The 17,485-nt window shown below is 34.4% G+C and overlaps 1 protein-coding gene across 2 annotated transcripts in view; it reads left to right on the top strand.

Moving 5' to 3' along the window:
- The window catches only part of Atf6 (activating transcription factor 6), a 187,343-nt gene that overhangs the window by 134,009 nt on the left and 35,849 nt on the right, over positions 1-17,485 (top strand). For both annotated transcript variants that reach the window (XM_074047639.1, XM_074047640.1), the window contains one exon: positions 10,054-10,138. In XM_074047639.1, coding sequence (XP_073903740.1) covers positions 10,054-10,138 — 85 coding nt within the window. The remainder of the gene's footprint in view (positions 1-10,053; positions 10,139-17,485) is intronic.

Here is a 17,485-nt window from a genome sequence, read left to right as displayed (position 1 = left end):
GCCTAAGGACCATGTATTCTTGAAGCACAAAGCTAGTAAGAAGCTATTATAATAGCCCTCCTGTAATTTACTTATATTATAAATAATTTTTGGTGACCTACGATATGAAAGATATGTAGAACCTGAAAATCTACAATGGACAAAACAGATAAAATATCTGCTGTTGTGGAGATTATTCACAAAAGATAAATATAGGCAATAAGTATTAGAAAAGTAAAGAAGAGGAGTAAAAGGAGCTGAGTATGTTTGGTACAGATGTGTGTGCAATTTGGGTTGGCTAGAAAGTCCTCTCTGAGAAACTGATATTTAAATGCATATCAAATACTTTGGCATGGTTACTCTTCCAAAAGAAGCACAAATCCAGTACCTCAAAAGCTTGATAAGTAATGTAGGCCATTAATGAAGTCCCTTGAAGATACTCCAAAGGGAATATTAAACCATAAACTACAAAATATCCAAAGATTTTTTTCCTCCCCTAACTATTTACCTGCCTTCCCCACATCATAAAGGCACTGTCCCAGTCTCTTTTGCCACACAAAGGCCACAGCTCAGGCTGGTCCTCTTTACCCATCTCTTTTCTTCCATCCAACTTCCAGAACTTTTTTTTTGTCTACTGATAATTCATTCCTTTAAAAAGTTAAATTCTCCACACCACCAGTTTTCTTGCTCTACTAAAAAAAACTCCTTTGAAAAGAGTACAGGGATAGATTGAAGGCTTTGAATTCTGGTGCTTCGGTTATTTTTCCCATTACTTTTTAAACTAATAGAAGGACGTGGCGGGAGGGTGGGTTCTTCTTTTCCTAGTTGAGTTCGTGGAGAATATCTGTGACAGCTGGCATTAGTGTTTATGAAAAGGACATAGTGAAAGGTCATGACGGAAAGAGACCAGATCAGTAAGGGTGAAATTGCAAAGAGCTTTCCTTTTCTAGGCAAAAGAATTTGGATCAGCCATGAGTGCCTATCACTCTCTTTTATTCAGCAGTGAAAGATGGCTCTCAATTATGAGGTTGAAGGGAATAAATCTAGACAAATCTACATTTCCTGTGTCAGTGTCCAAGCTGGTACTCCCTGTTATATTTCTCAACCTTAAACTCTTTTGTTCTTTTACTGGAAAAAATAAAATAATTTATCAAACACTTAATGGTGCTTTCTACATGTCAATCACTCTTCCAAGTACTTTAGAGTATTAGCTTGTTTAATCTTTATAAACAATCTGTGCGATTCTTTCATTATTTACTTTCCCTGTTTTACTGATGAGAAAGTGAGAACACAGATTAAGGAATTTACTAGAAATTGGGTTGGCAGAGACAGAATTCAAAACCTGGTGTTTAGTCCAGGAGTCCATGCTCTTAACCTCTGTGCCACACCGGCCAGTGCTTATGAAAGGAAAGCCCTGGACTGTCTGCATCAGAATCATCAGACATGCCTTTTAAAAACGTAAAATTTCAGCTCATTTCAAAGTTACTATATTAGATTTTTTTTAAGGGGTTGGCAAATCTGGGCATTTTTATTATGCAGATGATTCTGATCTGTAACCTTTGTTGAGGATTTCTGTTTTAGAAGGGCCTAAAAGAAGTGAGGTGAACTATTTTTTTTGAAGAAAAAAAAAACAAAAACCTCCTTTTTTTTTTTCTCCCTTTCCAGAAAGCTATGGAATCACTGGTAAGAAAGAGTCAGCTAGAATATCTCACTGTTCTCTGTTCCCACCCCACCATGCTTCTACACACACATATGGCATTTGGACTACTTTGAGTCTCTGCTGAGAACTTCAACATTTATGGGTTTTGTCTCAACCCACATTTTCCCCCTTTTTTTCCAACAAAAAGTAAAATAATTCTTTATATATCTATGCTTCACTTATTTCTTTTCTCAGGAAACTTGACTCAATTTGCTGTAGTCACATACCCTCCTCCCTCCTACCCTGTGGTTTACTTTACTCAGTTCCTACCAGTAGGGCAGGGTAAGGTGAATTTTCTAAAATGAAACATCTTGTAAACTTATGGCTGACAAACTCTCAAGTGGTTAAACTCGATTAGCCTTTTATCTTTTTCCTCAAAAAGACTTTTTTTAAAAGAGTGCCTGACTGTTGGCACTACCAAATGATGATTGATAATTTTTCAGGACTCCCAACTTACTCCCTAAATCCCGCACTACCTGGCCTTTGAAAAAGCTATTAGCACTGACAAAGTTTTGAACTTCGATTAGCTCACATTATTGAATAAAGTAATATGAAGTACGGGGCCAAACATTTCCTGGTCCTGTTTTAAGTATGTAACCGACATTTTGTCTAATAGCTTACTCTAGAGAAATCAATCCTGACCTGGTTTGGAAACAGTTTCCCTATAATTCTCATCAAGAGACAAGAATGATTTGGAAACTTCTGTTTTTCTTATTCTTGGGAAAATATTTATAAGATACCAGTTTGACCAAGAAACTAAAAATTAATTCTAGTTCTTAAGGTAGGCTATGTAACTATTAGGTTGAAGCTTTCCAAATTACTGATAAAAATGTATCTATAAAAAGTGTCAGTTTTGTATGGTTCAACCTAATACTTCTTCCATGGTCAATTGGGAAAGTTTGGGGTGCTTTCTACAGAGTTTGATATGAGAATAGTATCTTAAAACAAACTTGAACTTTCCCTTATTAGGAATTCAAGCTAGTTTTTTCTCTGGTGACCTTGCCAGCATTATCAGGTTTGTATTAAGTTTCAGTTTTTTCCTCTTGTCAGAATATAAATGTTGGCTCATTCTTAGGCCATCTGTTGTACGCTAATAGTCTTGATTTATTCTTCCTCTTCCTGACATGCATGTTAATAGTGCAGATGCAAGCTTTACATTTCCTTTTATTGGTCTGTAGTTTTATTGCGTACATTAATGGAACAATATTGCATTCATATTAGCCATTTATATTAACTACTTCTAGTTTGGGGATGAGTAATGTACTTTGCTTATGTTTTTAATGTGATGAGAAGCTCTACATCATTAGTAGTTTAATGGACTTTAATTACATTCATTTAATTTTACTACCTCCAGTTTTTTCTTGCAATCTTTATTTTTTAGGATATTTTACTATGTGCCCATATGCTTTAATGATTTTAAATTTCTTAATCAACATTGCTTTTGTGAATGCACATATTTAGTTTCTAATCAGCAATTTTTGTAACTGTAAGAAAACCATATTAGTCCAAATGTTGTGAATTTAGATTAGGACCTTTGAAAGGCCTATGTCTAATTGAAATATGTTTTGACAGTTTGTCACTTTGAAAGATAATTGATAAGGTAAGTGAGATACAGTGATAGCAGAAAACAAAAGCTCTGAGATAGGAAACTAGGTTAGAGAAAATTTAATACAAAACCATTTTTGAAATGGATAAATGCTATTTTAATTTTTATCTGTTTTTAATGGTTTTCATATTCAAAAACCAAGCCCATCGTAGGAATCCAGTAGATATGGGCCAGATATAAAATGTTAAGAAGCCACTGTTGTTAGTATTGGCCTGATATGCAACATTGTTTGACTAACAGAGGGCCATGTTGATCCAAGCGAAAGCTGTTCAGTGTCACAGTTGCAGCCTGCTGCAGACTGAGTTTCCTTCATTCTTAGGGTGCATCATCAGTTAATAATCCATCAATGATGGATATCATTCTATCAAAGATAAAGGATGCCAACTTGAGCCAGAGTTTTCTAATATAAGAGAAGCCATATGATCTAGTATAATAGAACGTACTAGATGATTTGTTAATTAACAAACTGTTTAAAGTGGGGAATTGAAGCAATTTATCTTTATTTCATTTAATTATATAAAAGTGTGCATTTTCTTTGCCAGTTTTTGATGTAGGACCAATGGCTTTTCTTTGAGTCTAAATCCACAGTTTAGAGTTCCATATTGCCTTCCTTCCATAAACTACTCTCATATTCCACCAACCTTAACTTCTACTATTACTTACAGTTGCTTTAAATTAGAATAAGAACTTATAGATATTTGTTAAGCAATCTGAGGTCAAACTTATGATTTTTTTTCTCCTGTCTTTTACGGTTGTTTTGCAAAGAGAAAAAAAGTTAACCTATTCACTTTTATCCAGTCTTGCTCTCTTTCTTTTCAACTACTTTAATAGTTTATATAATATTTTATTAAATATAGCATAAATACAGTTATGTTAACAAACACAATTAGCAAAATTAATTTTGGAAAAAAGCAGAACTCAAGTAGTCATGAAGGTTTTGGTGTTATGGGCACCAGTCAGTGAGTTTTATAGGAGGAGTGTGGATAGAATCAATTAATTTAGTAAGTCACTTTCTACTCTTTGTAGATATGTAGCAACACTGGATAACTCTGAATAGGACCTTAACTTTATTGTGAGTTACCATAACCTTCAGCTAGGCAATATGTCCTATTCTTTTGATAAATCAGACTCCAGTGCTTTTGTTAGCTTAAAAAGAGAAGAAACAAGTTTAGATGCTATGTTGTGCATTACTATTTTGTTTGTTCCTAACAAAGTGCTTAGAAGATGGAATTGGAGAATTATATGAAAATAGCATATTTCTTGTTGTACACTATTGCATTATTTGCAAAATTAATGTTTTATTCTCACAGTACAGTATTTTTGGTGTTTACCCTCTACTTGTTTGTCTAACTTCTATTGGGAATATGAGTAACAAAGCACCAATTATAATTTTTGTCCACATAGTTTCATCTCTGAATATGTCCTGTGATATCTAAACCATATAAAGACTTTTTAGGAGTCCATTTAAAAATGTTGTAAAGTTAGTGACATAATTTTGCATGATAGTGCTGAAATATATTTCTCTGTGAAACAACATCCTTTTTATTTTTAAATAGTTTCACATTTGTTGCAGTTGGATTATTTTAACTGAATTAATGTGAAAAAAACAATTTTGTTCAAATTCATCAAATTGTACCTCTACGTTTCCCAGATTGAATTTCCTCCATTTATAAGGATTTAAATAAAATGGAGAGGGATAATCAAGAAGGCTAAATAGGGCTGGAGGTGTGGCTTAAACCATAAGTTCCTGCCTTGCAAGCACAAAGTCCTGAGTTCAAACCCCAGTATCCCCCTAAAAAAGATGGCTAAATAATAATTTTGGTTTTTCTATGCTGTTATAAAAATAACAAAGCTGGCTCTGATTATCTTAACACTTTTTGAGATTCCTCTTGACCAAATACCTTTAGTAGTATTCATAAATTTGTACTACAATTAGTAATTAGACTTAGGTTTAGGCTTTGTTAAAAAATCCAATATAATAGTGGCCTACACCAATTAGAATTTTATTTCTCTCTCATGTGTAAGTTCCAGAGAATGTATTGTGGCTCACTGATCATCAGGATCTCATAATCCTCTAGTTGCAGCTTCCAACTCATGGTCCAAGATAGCTTCCCCAGCTCTAGCAGTTGTATCTACCATCTAGCTAACAGGAAGGACAGAAGGCAAGGACCAGAGTGGCCATCCATCACCTTGAATAGGTTTCAGGTACTACTTCTTACAGTACATTTACTAGAATGTATGGGCTCACTCACTTGCAAAGTAGGCTGGAGAGTACATTCTTTATTCTGGATGGATTCATGTCCAATTAAGTATCACAGGTTCTTTTCTCTTCTAAAATTATAGAAGAATGAAAGCATATATTGAAGACAAATGTCTGTTTGTCATAATTCATCTTGTTTCTCCAACAAAATAAAAATCTAGATTTCTGTTACTAAAAGAAAGAAAGAAAGAAATACTCTCACAGCACAGTGCTAAATACATGGCAGGGTAATATGCTTAGTAATGAATGGTAAGAAGTCAGTAAACATTTCCTTATTGATTAACTAAAGCTCCTTTGTATCTATAGTTGTGACTAATAAGGTTAATGATTTTAAAAAGAGTGAGATGAAGTGACAGAGGCCAATAGGAGAAGGGAGCCAGGAACTAGAGAAAAGGTTAGTTCAAGAAGAATTAATTTGGAAGGTAACACACATGCACAGGAAAGCAATGTCTAAGTGTGTTTGTTTTTACAATAACCTTGCAAATTTTGGGATTGTTTACTCATTCAATTTAGAGACCCTGAGCAGTATTTTAATTATAGGAATTGAGCTATTTATGATTTTCATAACAAGGAGATCAGCAAATTATGTTTTTTCTTGGCTATAATATGTTGTTATCTTACTCTCACAAACACGTGATCTTTGTGTCTAACAATGCAGTTTAAAAAAAAATACTGAAATTCTAACAAACCTTCATTCTTCCTCCCTGGCTTTTTTTTTTTTTTAAGTGTTCTTATGGAAATATTGGCTTGAATTAAAGCACAAGTAGTTACTGGAAACGTTTTCTACACAGTTCTGTTCATCCACATCAATTTTAATTTGTCTTTCACAACCTAGGTTTTTTTCTTAGCTTTGTTGATAATTGAGTTTCATAGTCACATTGACTTCAAACTAAGTTGATTGGGTTTTTAACCACTCTCAGATATATCACATCTACATTTTGAGTTCTTTCATATACCAAGTTTGTTGAATGAATGATGAGACAGTGAACATAGGAACAGGAGAAGAAAGCAAAACCAGTTCAGCTTAGGTTCATTTTATCTCAGTTTAACCATGCTCCTATAAGTGGAAATGCTGTAGTGTCGTACCTTTTCTTTCTTTTTTTTCTGTGACAATTCTTACTTTTTTGCTAGTAAGAGGAGCTATTGCAAACAGTAGTTTGAATATCAAAGTCCTGAGTCACTTACGATCAACTTTAGAATACTTACAGATAGATAGATAGATAGATAGATAGATAGAGATATATATACATTTTCTTTTTTTTTGAAGCATAGTATAGATCAATTTAATGAGCTATAGACTTACAAATATTTAACATTTCCATCAAATAAAGCTTCACACTTGAGATATATTGGTCCACAACAATTCACAGGCGTTGTCTGATTCCCTTTTTGTGTATGAGAAAGCAACAACTTTGCATTTGACAAAGAATGACTTGTTTTCTAGCCCAACCACATGAAAAATTGGGCTAACTTGTGCTTGCCTTGGGAAAGCTTGATACCTAATAGCCTTCCTTGATTGAATCCCTCCTTGATTGATTGGCCATACTAAAAGTAGCTGAAGAGAGATTAGGAGACTTTTTTTTCTCACTACATTTTTATTTTACATTTATTAAAACACTCATAGTCCCCCCTTTTTCAAAGCCAAACTCCATTTGACTTGTGGGCTGGAGAAGAGAAATCTCAGATACTCAGATTCACTTCTGTGTCATCAAAAGCAGACTATGTTATTTTTAGAACTGTATAATTGTGCTAGATATACATTTATAGTTCTTTAAATTCTTATAATAAACCACTTTTTTTATTTATTCACATGTACATTCATTGTTTGGGCCATTTTTCCCCCTACCTACCAACCCCTCCTTCTCCCCCCCACCCCCCCCCCTCACTTCCAGGCAGAACCTGCCCTATCTCTAATTTTGTTGAAGAGAAGACATAAGCAATAATAAGAAAGACAAAGCGTTTTTGCTAGGTGAGATAAGAATAGCTATACAGAGAGATTCCTAGCATTGCTTCCATATACAAAGTATTACATCCCAAGTTAATTCATCTCTAACTGATCTTTTCTCTGGTTCCTGATCCCCTTCTCATGTTGACCTCTGTCGCTTTAAGGTTTCTGTATTAGTTCCTCTGCAGTGGGGACATCAAATACTTTCATGTTTTGCTGGATCATATGGCAGGTCTATGTTTAGATTTTTAAGAAGCCTCCAAATTTTTTTCCAGAATGGCTGCACTAGATTGCATTCCCACCAGCAGTATACAAAGGTTCCTTTTTCCCCACAGCCTTGCCATCATCTGTTGTTAGTGGTGTTTTTGATGATGGCTATTCTAACAGGGGTGAGGTGGAATCTTAGTGTGGTTTTGATTTGCATTTCCTTTATGGCCAGTTGAGCATTTTTTCATGTGTTTTTTGGCCATTTGAGTTTCTTCTTTTGAGAAAGTTCTGTTTAGTTCAGTTGCCCATTTCTTTATTGGTTCATTGATTTTGGGAGAGTTTAGTTTCTTAAGTTCCTTGTATTTCTGGTTATCAGTCCTTTGTCTGATGTGTAGCTGGCAAATATTTTCTCCCACTCTGTGGGTGGTCTCTTCAGTTTAGAGACTATTTCTTTTGTTGTGCAGAAGCTTTTTAGTTTTATGAAGTCCCGTTTGTCCATACTTTCTCTAAGTTGCTGAGCTGCTGGGGTTCTATTGAGGAAGTCCTCGCCTACACCTATTACTTCCAGAGTGTTTCCTGCTCTTTCCTGTACCGACTTCAGAGTTTCGGGTCTGATATTAAGGTCCTTGATCCCTTTTGAGTTGATATTATTACAGGGTGATAAACATGGATCTAGTTTCTGTTTTTTTTGCAGACTGATAAACACTTTTCCCACCAACATTTGTTAAAGAGGCTGTTTTTTCTCCATCATGTATTTTTAGTGCCTTTGTCAAAGATAAGTTGGTTATAGTTGTGTGGCTTCATATTTGGGTCCTCTATTCTGTTCCACTGGTCTTCATGTCTGTTTTTGTGCCAAGTACCATGCTGTTTTTATTGCTATTGCTTTGTAATATAGTTTGAAGTTGGGTATTGTGATACCTCTGGCATTGCTCTTTTTTGCTGAGTATTGCCTTGGCTATTCGCAGTCTCTTGTGTTTCCAAATGAATTTTAGGGTAGATTTTTCAATCTCTTTGATGAATGTCATTGGGATTTTGATGGGAATTGCATTAAACATGTAGATTACTTTTGGTAGTATAGCCATTTTTACTATGTTGATTGTACCAATCCATGAGCTCGGGAGATCTTTCTACCTCTGTAGTTTTCCTCAATCCCTTTCTTCAGGGGTTTTTAGTTCTCCTTGTAGAGGTCATTCACATCCTTTGTTAAGTTTACTCCTAGGTGTTTGATTTTCTTTGAGGCTATTGTAAATGGAATTGTTTCCACATATTCTTTCTCAGTTTGTTCATTATTGGTGCATAGAAAAACTAATGATTTCTTTTTTTTATTGTTTTATTATTCATATGTGCATACAAGGCTTGGGTCATTTCTCCCCCCTGCCCCCACCCCCACTAATGACTTCTGTAAGTTGATTTTGTATCCTGCCCCTTGCTGTAGCTATTTATGGTGTCTAGGAGTTTTGGGGTAGAGTTTTTTGTCTTTAAGGGTATAGGATCATATTGTATGCAATTAGGAATATTTCGACAGTTTCTTTACCTATTTGTATTCTTTTATTTCTTCTTTTTGCCTAATTGCTCTGGCTAGGAATTCCAGGATTATATTGAATAGGAGTGGAGATAGTGGGCACCCTTGTCTCATTCCTGATTTAGGGGAAATGGTTTCAGTTTTTCTCCATTAAGTATGATGATGGCCTAAACCACTTTTTAAGGGCAAGAGCTTCATGCTTCTTCAGCATGTACCTGTCACAAGTAATGCTGTGGCCACCTCAAAGGAAGAGATTGATTAGGAAAACTTGTAGGCCCAGGCCCTACTTTAATCAGAATCTCTCTTTTACATATTGATAATTTGGGAGAATTTGGGAGGAAAAAAATGTTTTTCCTTTTAAACACAGTTTGAAAATGACATGTTTAGGTGGTAGTTACTTCAGTATCTTATAATATTATCTAGTCTAGCCCCCATCATTTTATAGAACTGGAAACTGAGGCCAGAAAAGATATGCAGTCTTGTCCAGATCATATAGCTATTTTAGTGGCAGAATTAGAATTAAAATCTCTTGTTCTGACTGCTTGACCAATATTCTTTATAGTATACTGCAGCATATTTGTTATCAGAACCCAGGAGTATTTGAACAACACTGCATATTACCTAGTCATGTTAGACAGACAACCAGTAAAGTTATTGCATTAATGAGTAAGTGATCACCTGATGATTTGTAGCCAATTACCTCAAAGCCAAGTTCAAATAAAAACTTTGATTTCCATGGTCCTAATGAAATGTTGGCTTCTTAGAAGCCCTAAATTTGGCCTGTTCTAGGACTAAGCCAATTTTTATATGTAACATTGTTTTTTGTTAATTTTAGGATCATCTACTGTTACCAGCTACCACCCACAACAAGACCACAAGACCAAAAATGTCAATTGTATTACCAGCAATAAACATAAATGGTAAGTTGAATTTTTGGTTTATGAACAATATGAGATTTCTTTGCTTAACCAAGAATCTCTGAATTAATGGAAAGCCATTTAAAATGTTTAAGTGGGCAGGGCCTGATGGCTCACGCCTGTAAATCCTAGCTACTCAGGAGGCAGAGATCAGGAGGATCATGGTTGAAGCCAGACTAGGCAAATAGTTCATGAGACCGTATCTCAAAAAAACCCATTACAAAAAAAGGGCTGGTAGAATGGCTCAAACTGTAATGAACTCAAGCCCTGAATTCAAACCCCAGTACTGCAAATAAATAAATAATAAAATGTTTAGTCAGACATGTGTGTATCCATGGCATTATTTTTGAAACATTTTCTCCACTGTTTTCACAAAATATTATTTTTAATAATTTTTTTTTTTAAAGTAGCTCTTTCTTATGTACAAAACTGGCTGCTCTACAGACTTGCTGTCAGGGGGCCTTTTTTTTTTTTTATTCATATGTACATACAATGTTTGGGTCATTTCTCTCCCCCTTCTCCCCCACCAGGGGACCTTTTTAATCATTATGCAATAAAGAAGTCCCTGCTATGTTCTGACAGTGATTTTGTAAATTAGGTTTTTGGAACTCAAAACAGTTTCCTATGTTTCCTAAATGTTGATATGATTCTGGACCAAGCCACACAAGCCTATTTATGTCTAATGCATAATATTGATGAGACTGATATTGGTAGTGTCACTATTGAATTTTGTTCTATCTTCTAGTACTGGATATTAAACAAAATATAAATAATACTGTGATTCTTTGGGGCCATTCACTGATGTTAAGGCATAGTATAACCTGCTTATAGTATAGAAGGAAAAAATAAGACAAGCATAGAAATCACTGTACTTCAGAGAGAAATCCCTGTAAGGAATACACAAAGCACTAAAGAAACTTAGTGAAGGAGAGATTAACTTTCAGCTGGATTCTTCATGAAGAAGAGAAATTACTTTCTCCCGTCTGTGTGTAATAAGTGAACACAGTATGTTATGGACTAATTGCTTTCTCTTACACATCATATTAGACTTATTGAAATAGTTGGCCTTCTTTCTCAAGTTCATTTACCTGGCATAATAGAACTTATGATAAATTTTCCATCTAATGGTAAGAACCTCATAGTATATGAGAGAGATGGAAATGGAATGCCCTTTGAACTATCCTGCAGTTGAGCCAGTCCACATTCTGATTGATGATAATAATTAAACTGGCAAATAAAACAAAGCACTAGATTTGGGGAGGAGATATTCTAGATAAGTTTCAATAAAAATTAGTCTTTAGGGAATAGGCATTTTATGAGCTGAATACAGTTAGCTTCGTAGAAATGCTTAGGAGGCAACCTGTGGTTATAAAACATAAATGGTTTTCTCTTTGAAGCATAAAAAAATTATGGTATTTACTTAGTTGCACAAAGATTCAGAGCAAATATAAGAAAGAAAAACTATGACATTGCAAAGAAATCTCTTTCAGTAAAGGCATACCTCTAAAGTTACTCATGGAATACTCATACTCCTGCCTGAAGAAGGACAGCACACTCTAAAATATATTATACTTCAAAGAATACATACAGGGAATCTCATTTATTCTTATTCCATAAGTACTTTGGTGTCACTGCTTGAACTTTAATAGAATTAATTTTGGTCAGCTCATGCTCAGAGAGGCTACTTTCTAAGTTTCATCAAAGCAGAATTGACTTAATTTTGTTCCTCTGATACTGGGTTCTTATGCAAGAGAATGCCTGGTTTTATTTTATAATAGTGAGCTGTCCATTTATATTAAGCCAAAAACAACAAGATGTTGTTTGATTCTGTTTATCTCAGCCAGTGGACTAATTTTTGAAGATGTGTCTTTCATACATCTGGAAAATACAATCATTGGAGGATCATTTCTTTTTTAATTACTATTTTGACTCTTCTGATTAGTAACAGTTGACAAACAGCTTAGTATGATATTTCAAATGTAAAATAATTAAATTATACTAGGCCACCTTTCTACCACATTAATTGATATTTGGAGTTCACAATGAACAGTGAATTGAAATTATTAACCTCCTTTTTGACAATTTATCTATAAAGGAAAAGATGCAAAAAATTGCCCCACTGGAAACTATAATCCTATAGAACTCTTCAAGACCCAGAGATAGATTTCTTTGATTTATTAATTTGACAAATTATATCATTTATAATCTGAAGAACGTAAGTTTTGTAAGCACCAAAGGTTTGGGCATCTGTTTATTGAAAAGGCAAAGACATTGTGAGGATATCCCTAATATCAGAATTGTTCATCCTGAGCAATATAAGGGTTGGAGAAAGTTGAATAAAGTATATTTTCTCTCATCTCTGAGTTTAGAAGTTACATGCAATTCAGAAATAAAAATGAATTGTGGGTGATGCCTCTCTCTGACATAAAGGAGCCTGTAGAATTTTAGAGAGGATGGTAAAGGACAAAGCAGAGCTAGAAGGGCATATTTTATTGAGCAACTGGTTCAAATAGTACACTAGTTGATAGTATTTGGGAAGATTTGGTTTTCCAGTTTCAGCAAAGTAAATTACATTTCCAGGTCAGTGCTTGTACTTAAACTATAATTTATAACGAGTAAACTTTGTGGTTTGAGCTGTGGAAAAAATTCTAAGGAACAGCAAAAGAGAGTAGGATATAAGCATGAAATTAATGCCATTTAGAAATTCCAGCCATATTATTTTGCATTCTCTTTATTATTTAAATTTGTCTCATAAGAGAGTTGAAAGCAGGTTAGTGAAGCTGCAAGAAAGAAAGTCTTTGTTTGCCTAAGTCTTCATACTGAAAATAAATTGAAATAAAGTAAAATGCTATGTATTTTTTTAAATTAAAAAAATGATTGTGTTGTTGGCAAAGAAATGGATGATGAATTAAAAGTGATTGCTGATTTTTTTTAAAGGATTATGGAAGTTCTTCCTCTAGTGTTGTAAGTCATCATTTCCTACTTTTAAATTATTTCCATTTATGTTATTGTAAAACTGCTCATTTCCTTTTTTTACTCTTGATAAATAATTCAACAAGCTACAGCATAGAAGAATTTTTTTTTTTAATGTTAGCTACTTTATAGACCTCTTTTATCAGGGAATGAACCTGCTAATATCAGTAGATACATTGCTCAGTCAACACATTCATTAATTTGTTTTTACTATTCTCCTTCCCCTTTCTATGTTATGTAACTGTTAGTGTGGTGCATGAGTAATAAAAGTAAGCAATAAATGCTGTTACTCTAATTGTACCATATCGTTAGTAAGAGCCCAGATATATGAACAAATGACTGCCAGGCAAAGCTATAATTATTTTAATCTCACAGTATTTTCCATGTAATGGAAATCTAGAAGAACTTACTAACAATGGTATGCAAATGCCAGTGCAAATGCATGAAACACAGTTTTAGTTGGAGAGGGCATAGTAGAAGGGCAGGAAGCAAACCAGCCAAATAAATGCTTTGGTTTTAATAGTAAGAGAATGTTGATGCAACTGCTTTTGATGATCACAGTTCTATGGAAGTGGCTATCCCAAAGCAACTATATTTGGAGGCTGTCCTGTTTGTTCTGCCTAAGCAGGCTGAGAGTTGTGTCTTTTATTCTAATAAATTTGTTTCTCTTTGGAGGACTACAGGTTGTCAATTTAAAATACTTATATATTTACATCCTTGCATTTTCATTATAATTCATTCCATTTCATAGTTGCATCCAGAAAATTGAGTGAATGGAGTTTTCTGTTAAAACCATGTTTTAATTTTTTTAATGCATAATCATAGTTCTCAGGCTTTTAACTCATGACTAAAACTGGTAGTAAAATTCCCACACAAAGAATTTCTACTGAGAAAATGAGGAAAAAAAATCACAGTGGTTACCAGAAGAAATTAATTTATTTTGTCTCAAAATAGACACAGATCCATTAATTATGTATAATTTAAATAAGGTGATGAGAGTTAATATTCCTATATGACATACAGTAGGTAAAGTCCTTTGTAAAGACCTAAGCTTATGTTTTCAGTCCATAGAATGACCCCCAATTGATGCTGAAATACCACCTAGGCCTAGACCACCAACAGTGATGATTTTGATGAGTTCTAAATCAGAAACAATATACTGATTAATTTTTTAAAGAGAGATCAATGTAGTACCAGATAGTATAAACTCTCAATGCCTATTGTAAAGAATAAAAATTTAGAAGAATATGGTAGATAATAGAATTTCATGATAACCAACATCAGTTGGTACTTTTGGAGATAAAACTTGAACTAGTCTGTAAAGGAAACTTAGAATTTGAGTATAAGAATAAGGACAATTTAAAGCATTTATTTATATAAGGATTGTACCCAGCTACAAGTGACAAAACTTAAATAAGCTTTAACTTAGTATTTTGGTTTCTAATATACTGAGAAATCAATTGTAAAGACTGCAATGAACCACTCCAATTGCTGATGTTGATGCAACGATTTAAGGGTGCTAAGCAGAAATTGCTGAAATTCTCTTGGCCCTTCTCAAATGATCACAAAGTGACTGTTGCTGACCAAGTCATCAAATCTGTATTCCAAGCATGAAAAAGAAGGAAAGCAAAGTGTCTCTAAAGGAAACAAACATTTTTCTTACATTTCTAGGAAATTTTTGCTTGTGTCTCGTTGAACATATACTGTGACAGATATTTAGACCTAGCTTCGGGTTAGGCTCAGATATGTAAATTTTAATTAGGCATACTGTGATTTGAATTTAAAAAACCCTAGAGTTCTTTCAGTAAGAAAATACTGGATATTGTAGGGACAAATACCCATACTCCATCGTGTGCCAAGTTGGAAATGAGCAAGGTGTCTGGTGCTGCAAAAATGAATGAATGAATGTTACTTTGTTTGAGGTGTATAAACAGAAGAAAGTCAAGTAGAAGAACTAGGAGGAAGTATAGGGTAAACTAAATCTGCAGAGAAGGTGAGGCAGAAAAGAATGCTTTAGGAGCTGTCAGAAGACCAGTAAGGGGAATATGAGCAAGGTAGAAAGAGGTGATAATGATGCAAGAAAAGTTAGGGAAGTAGGCCCCTGAAAAGGTAGGCAGAGGCCAGATCAGACAGGGCATGGAAAACAGTTCATATTTATCAGTATAGTGGGAAAGTGCTAAGGAGTTCAAAGGAGGGAAGAGAGTTGATTTGATTTACATTTAAAGAGATCAGTGTGGCTACTTTTGCATGTTGTGGCATCGGTGTCCCAGACTACCTGTCTTCTACCATCATGCTGCCTAATTCCTACCCATCCTCCAAAATCCAACCGAAATCCTACCACCTCTGTACAAATCTTCCTCACGTCTGTAGGTCCCTAGGACTCTTTAAATCCTAGAGTAACATTTTCTCCACCAAACACGAGAACTACCTCTCATTTATGTTATCCTATGCTACTCAAATTATTTCTCTCTCTCGTCCTTCTCCCTATCCCATGCCTAAAGAAATGCTGTACTTAATTTAAACATATGCTTACTGTAGTGTTGGAAAAACTTCCCATTTTACGATTTACATGAAATGAAATCGCTATCCTATAGCTGTATCCTGCCTCCCTTACTTCCTCTGGTTGGCCTTATTTATACCCTTTTGTTCCTTGAAGTCATCAGCACATCTACTTTTAACTGTCCACAAACTGTTAGGTTATCCCCAGTTAGCACAGCTCTTCTGAATCTTCTTCATAAAGTAAACCACTTTTTTAAACGGGGAAAACCAGGGTTATTGGTAGAGCTGCCTTTATGTACTTAGAATATTTTTACTTTGTTGACTACTTCTTGATGACTTATTGGCAATTACACAGGAAATGATTTTCATGAATAGTTTGTGTTTTTTGCATTTGATTTACTAATTATTTAATCTATAGTAACCTTCACAGGACTCCAGAGGTTTGGCTGGAGTAGTTTACATGCATCTTCTAGAATGTTAGTACGTCCTTAAGCCAAAGAAGCCAGTCACTGAGCCCACTGTAGTTAACTGACCTTAGACTCTCCTTCACTTTCAGTGAGATAACTTTCACTCTTCCTCCCTTGTGGCAAAAATCTGTTTCTACTCAAGCAGATGGTTTGGCTTTCAACAATAAAATCTAAAGATTAGTATCTACTTAAGCCAACAAAGCTTGTTTGGGCCCCTATTAACTCTAAAAAAATGAATTATTTCTTTGTTTTATACATATTAAGCTTATCAGAGTGGATTTATCTTTGTATTGGACAATCAAGAACCTTGCCCTTTGTCAGAATATTCAGCCATTTCACATAATCTAAAGTTTCTGTTTTTCAGAAGAATTACGTAATAAGCACGGGTCCAACCCCTCTATGTATTCTCTTTTGCAGTGATACCAACTGGAAACACTAAGGATCATAACTTTCTGTGGGGTGTTACATAGGTCTTTCAGCATTTGCATGGATATTTCTATGTTATTTAAGACATCTAGAAGCTGAGGAAGGGCAATAGACCAGCATCCTTTCACAGATGTACATGTCAAATATATTGTAAATTTTGTCCACATTAGGAAATACCTTTCTGCTTGACCTTTTACAATAAAGGTTACAGAGTCTCCCAGAAATCTATATTTTGTGGGTTTTTAAAATTTAAAATCTTAATTAAATATATAGTATAGATTGTAAATTAGATATTCATGTTTTGAAAGAGAACTTTGGGGATATTGAGTATGTCAAGCAAGAGTTGCCTTTGAACTCAACCAAATATCCATAAAAATATTTTCCTCCTTTATTACACATTTTACAGAAACAAATGCATGCCTTAAATATAAGCTTTAGATTAAATAATGAGACTGAGACAGATGTGAACTATAAAATAGTTTGTTACTAGGAAAGGAGTTGTTAGGAAGACCATAAAAGCACTCTATATGGGATAGAGCCTTATGGGACATGTGATGTACTTGGCATCATTGCAGTATAGATAAGGACAAAAAATGATTCACTAATATTCATTTATTCAAGTCATAAAATATCAGGGTTGAAAAGGCTTTAGTACAAAGTCATCCATGCTAACTTCTTTCCCGGATTTGGATTCTCTTCTGTAACATTTTGCTCCATGGCCAACCAGTTTGGATATAATCACTTTCAGGGACAGACTGTCTGCTTTAAATAGCTCTGGCAATTTGTAAATTGTTCCTTTTCTGTCTCTTCTGTAATCCACAGGATTATATATGAATATAATCTCTCTTCCACATGATAGAATTACACTATTTATCTGTTATTATACCTTCTGATTCTGCACGTATTCAAGATCTTCTAGTTTTTGGAAGCCATTTTTCTTGTGACCTGGGTTTGTGGTGCTCCACTTGTGGTCATTCTCTTCTGA

This window comes from Castor canadensis, chromosome 11 (assembly GCF_047511655.1).
Source record: "Castor canadensis chromosome 11, mCasCan1.hap1v2, whole genome shotgun sequence".
In the NCBI taxonomy this organism is placed as follows: Eukaryota; Metazoa; Chordata; class Mammalia; order Rodentia; family Castoridae; genus Castor; species Castor canadensis.
Note: the sequence above shows the minus strand (reverse complement) of the source record. Positions and strands in the feature narration are given on the sequence as shown.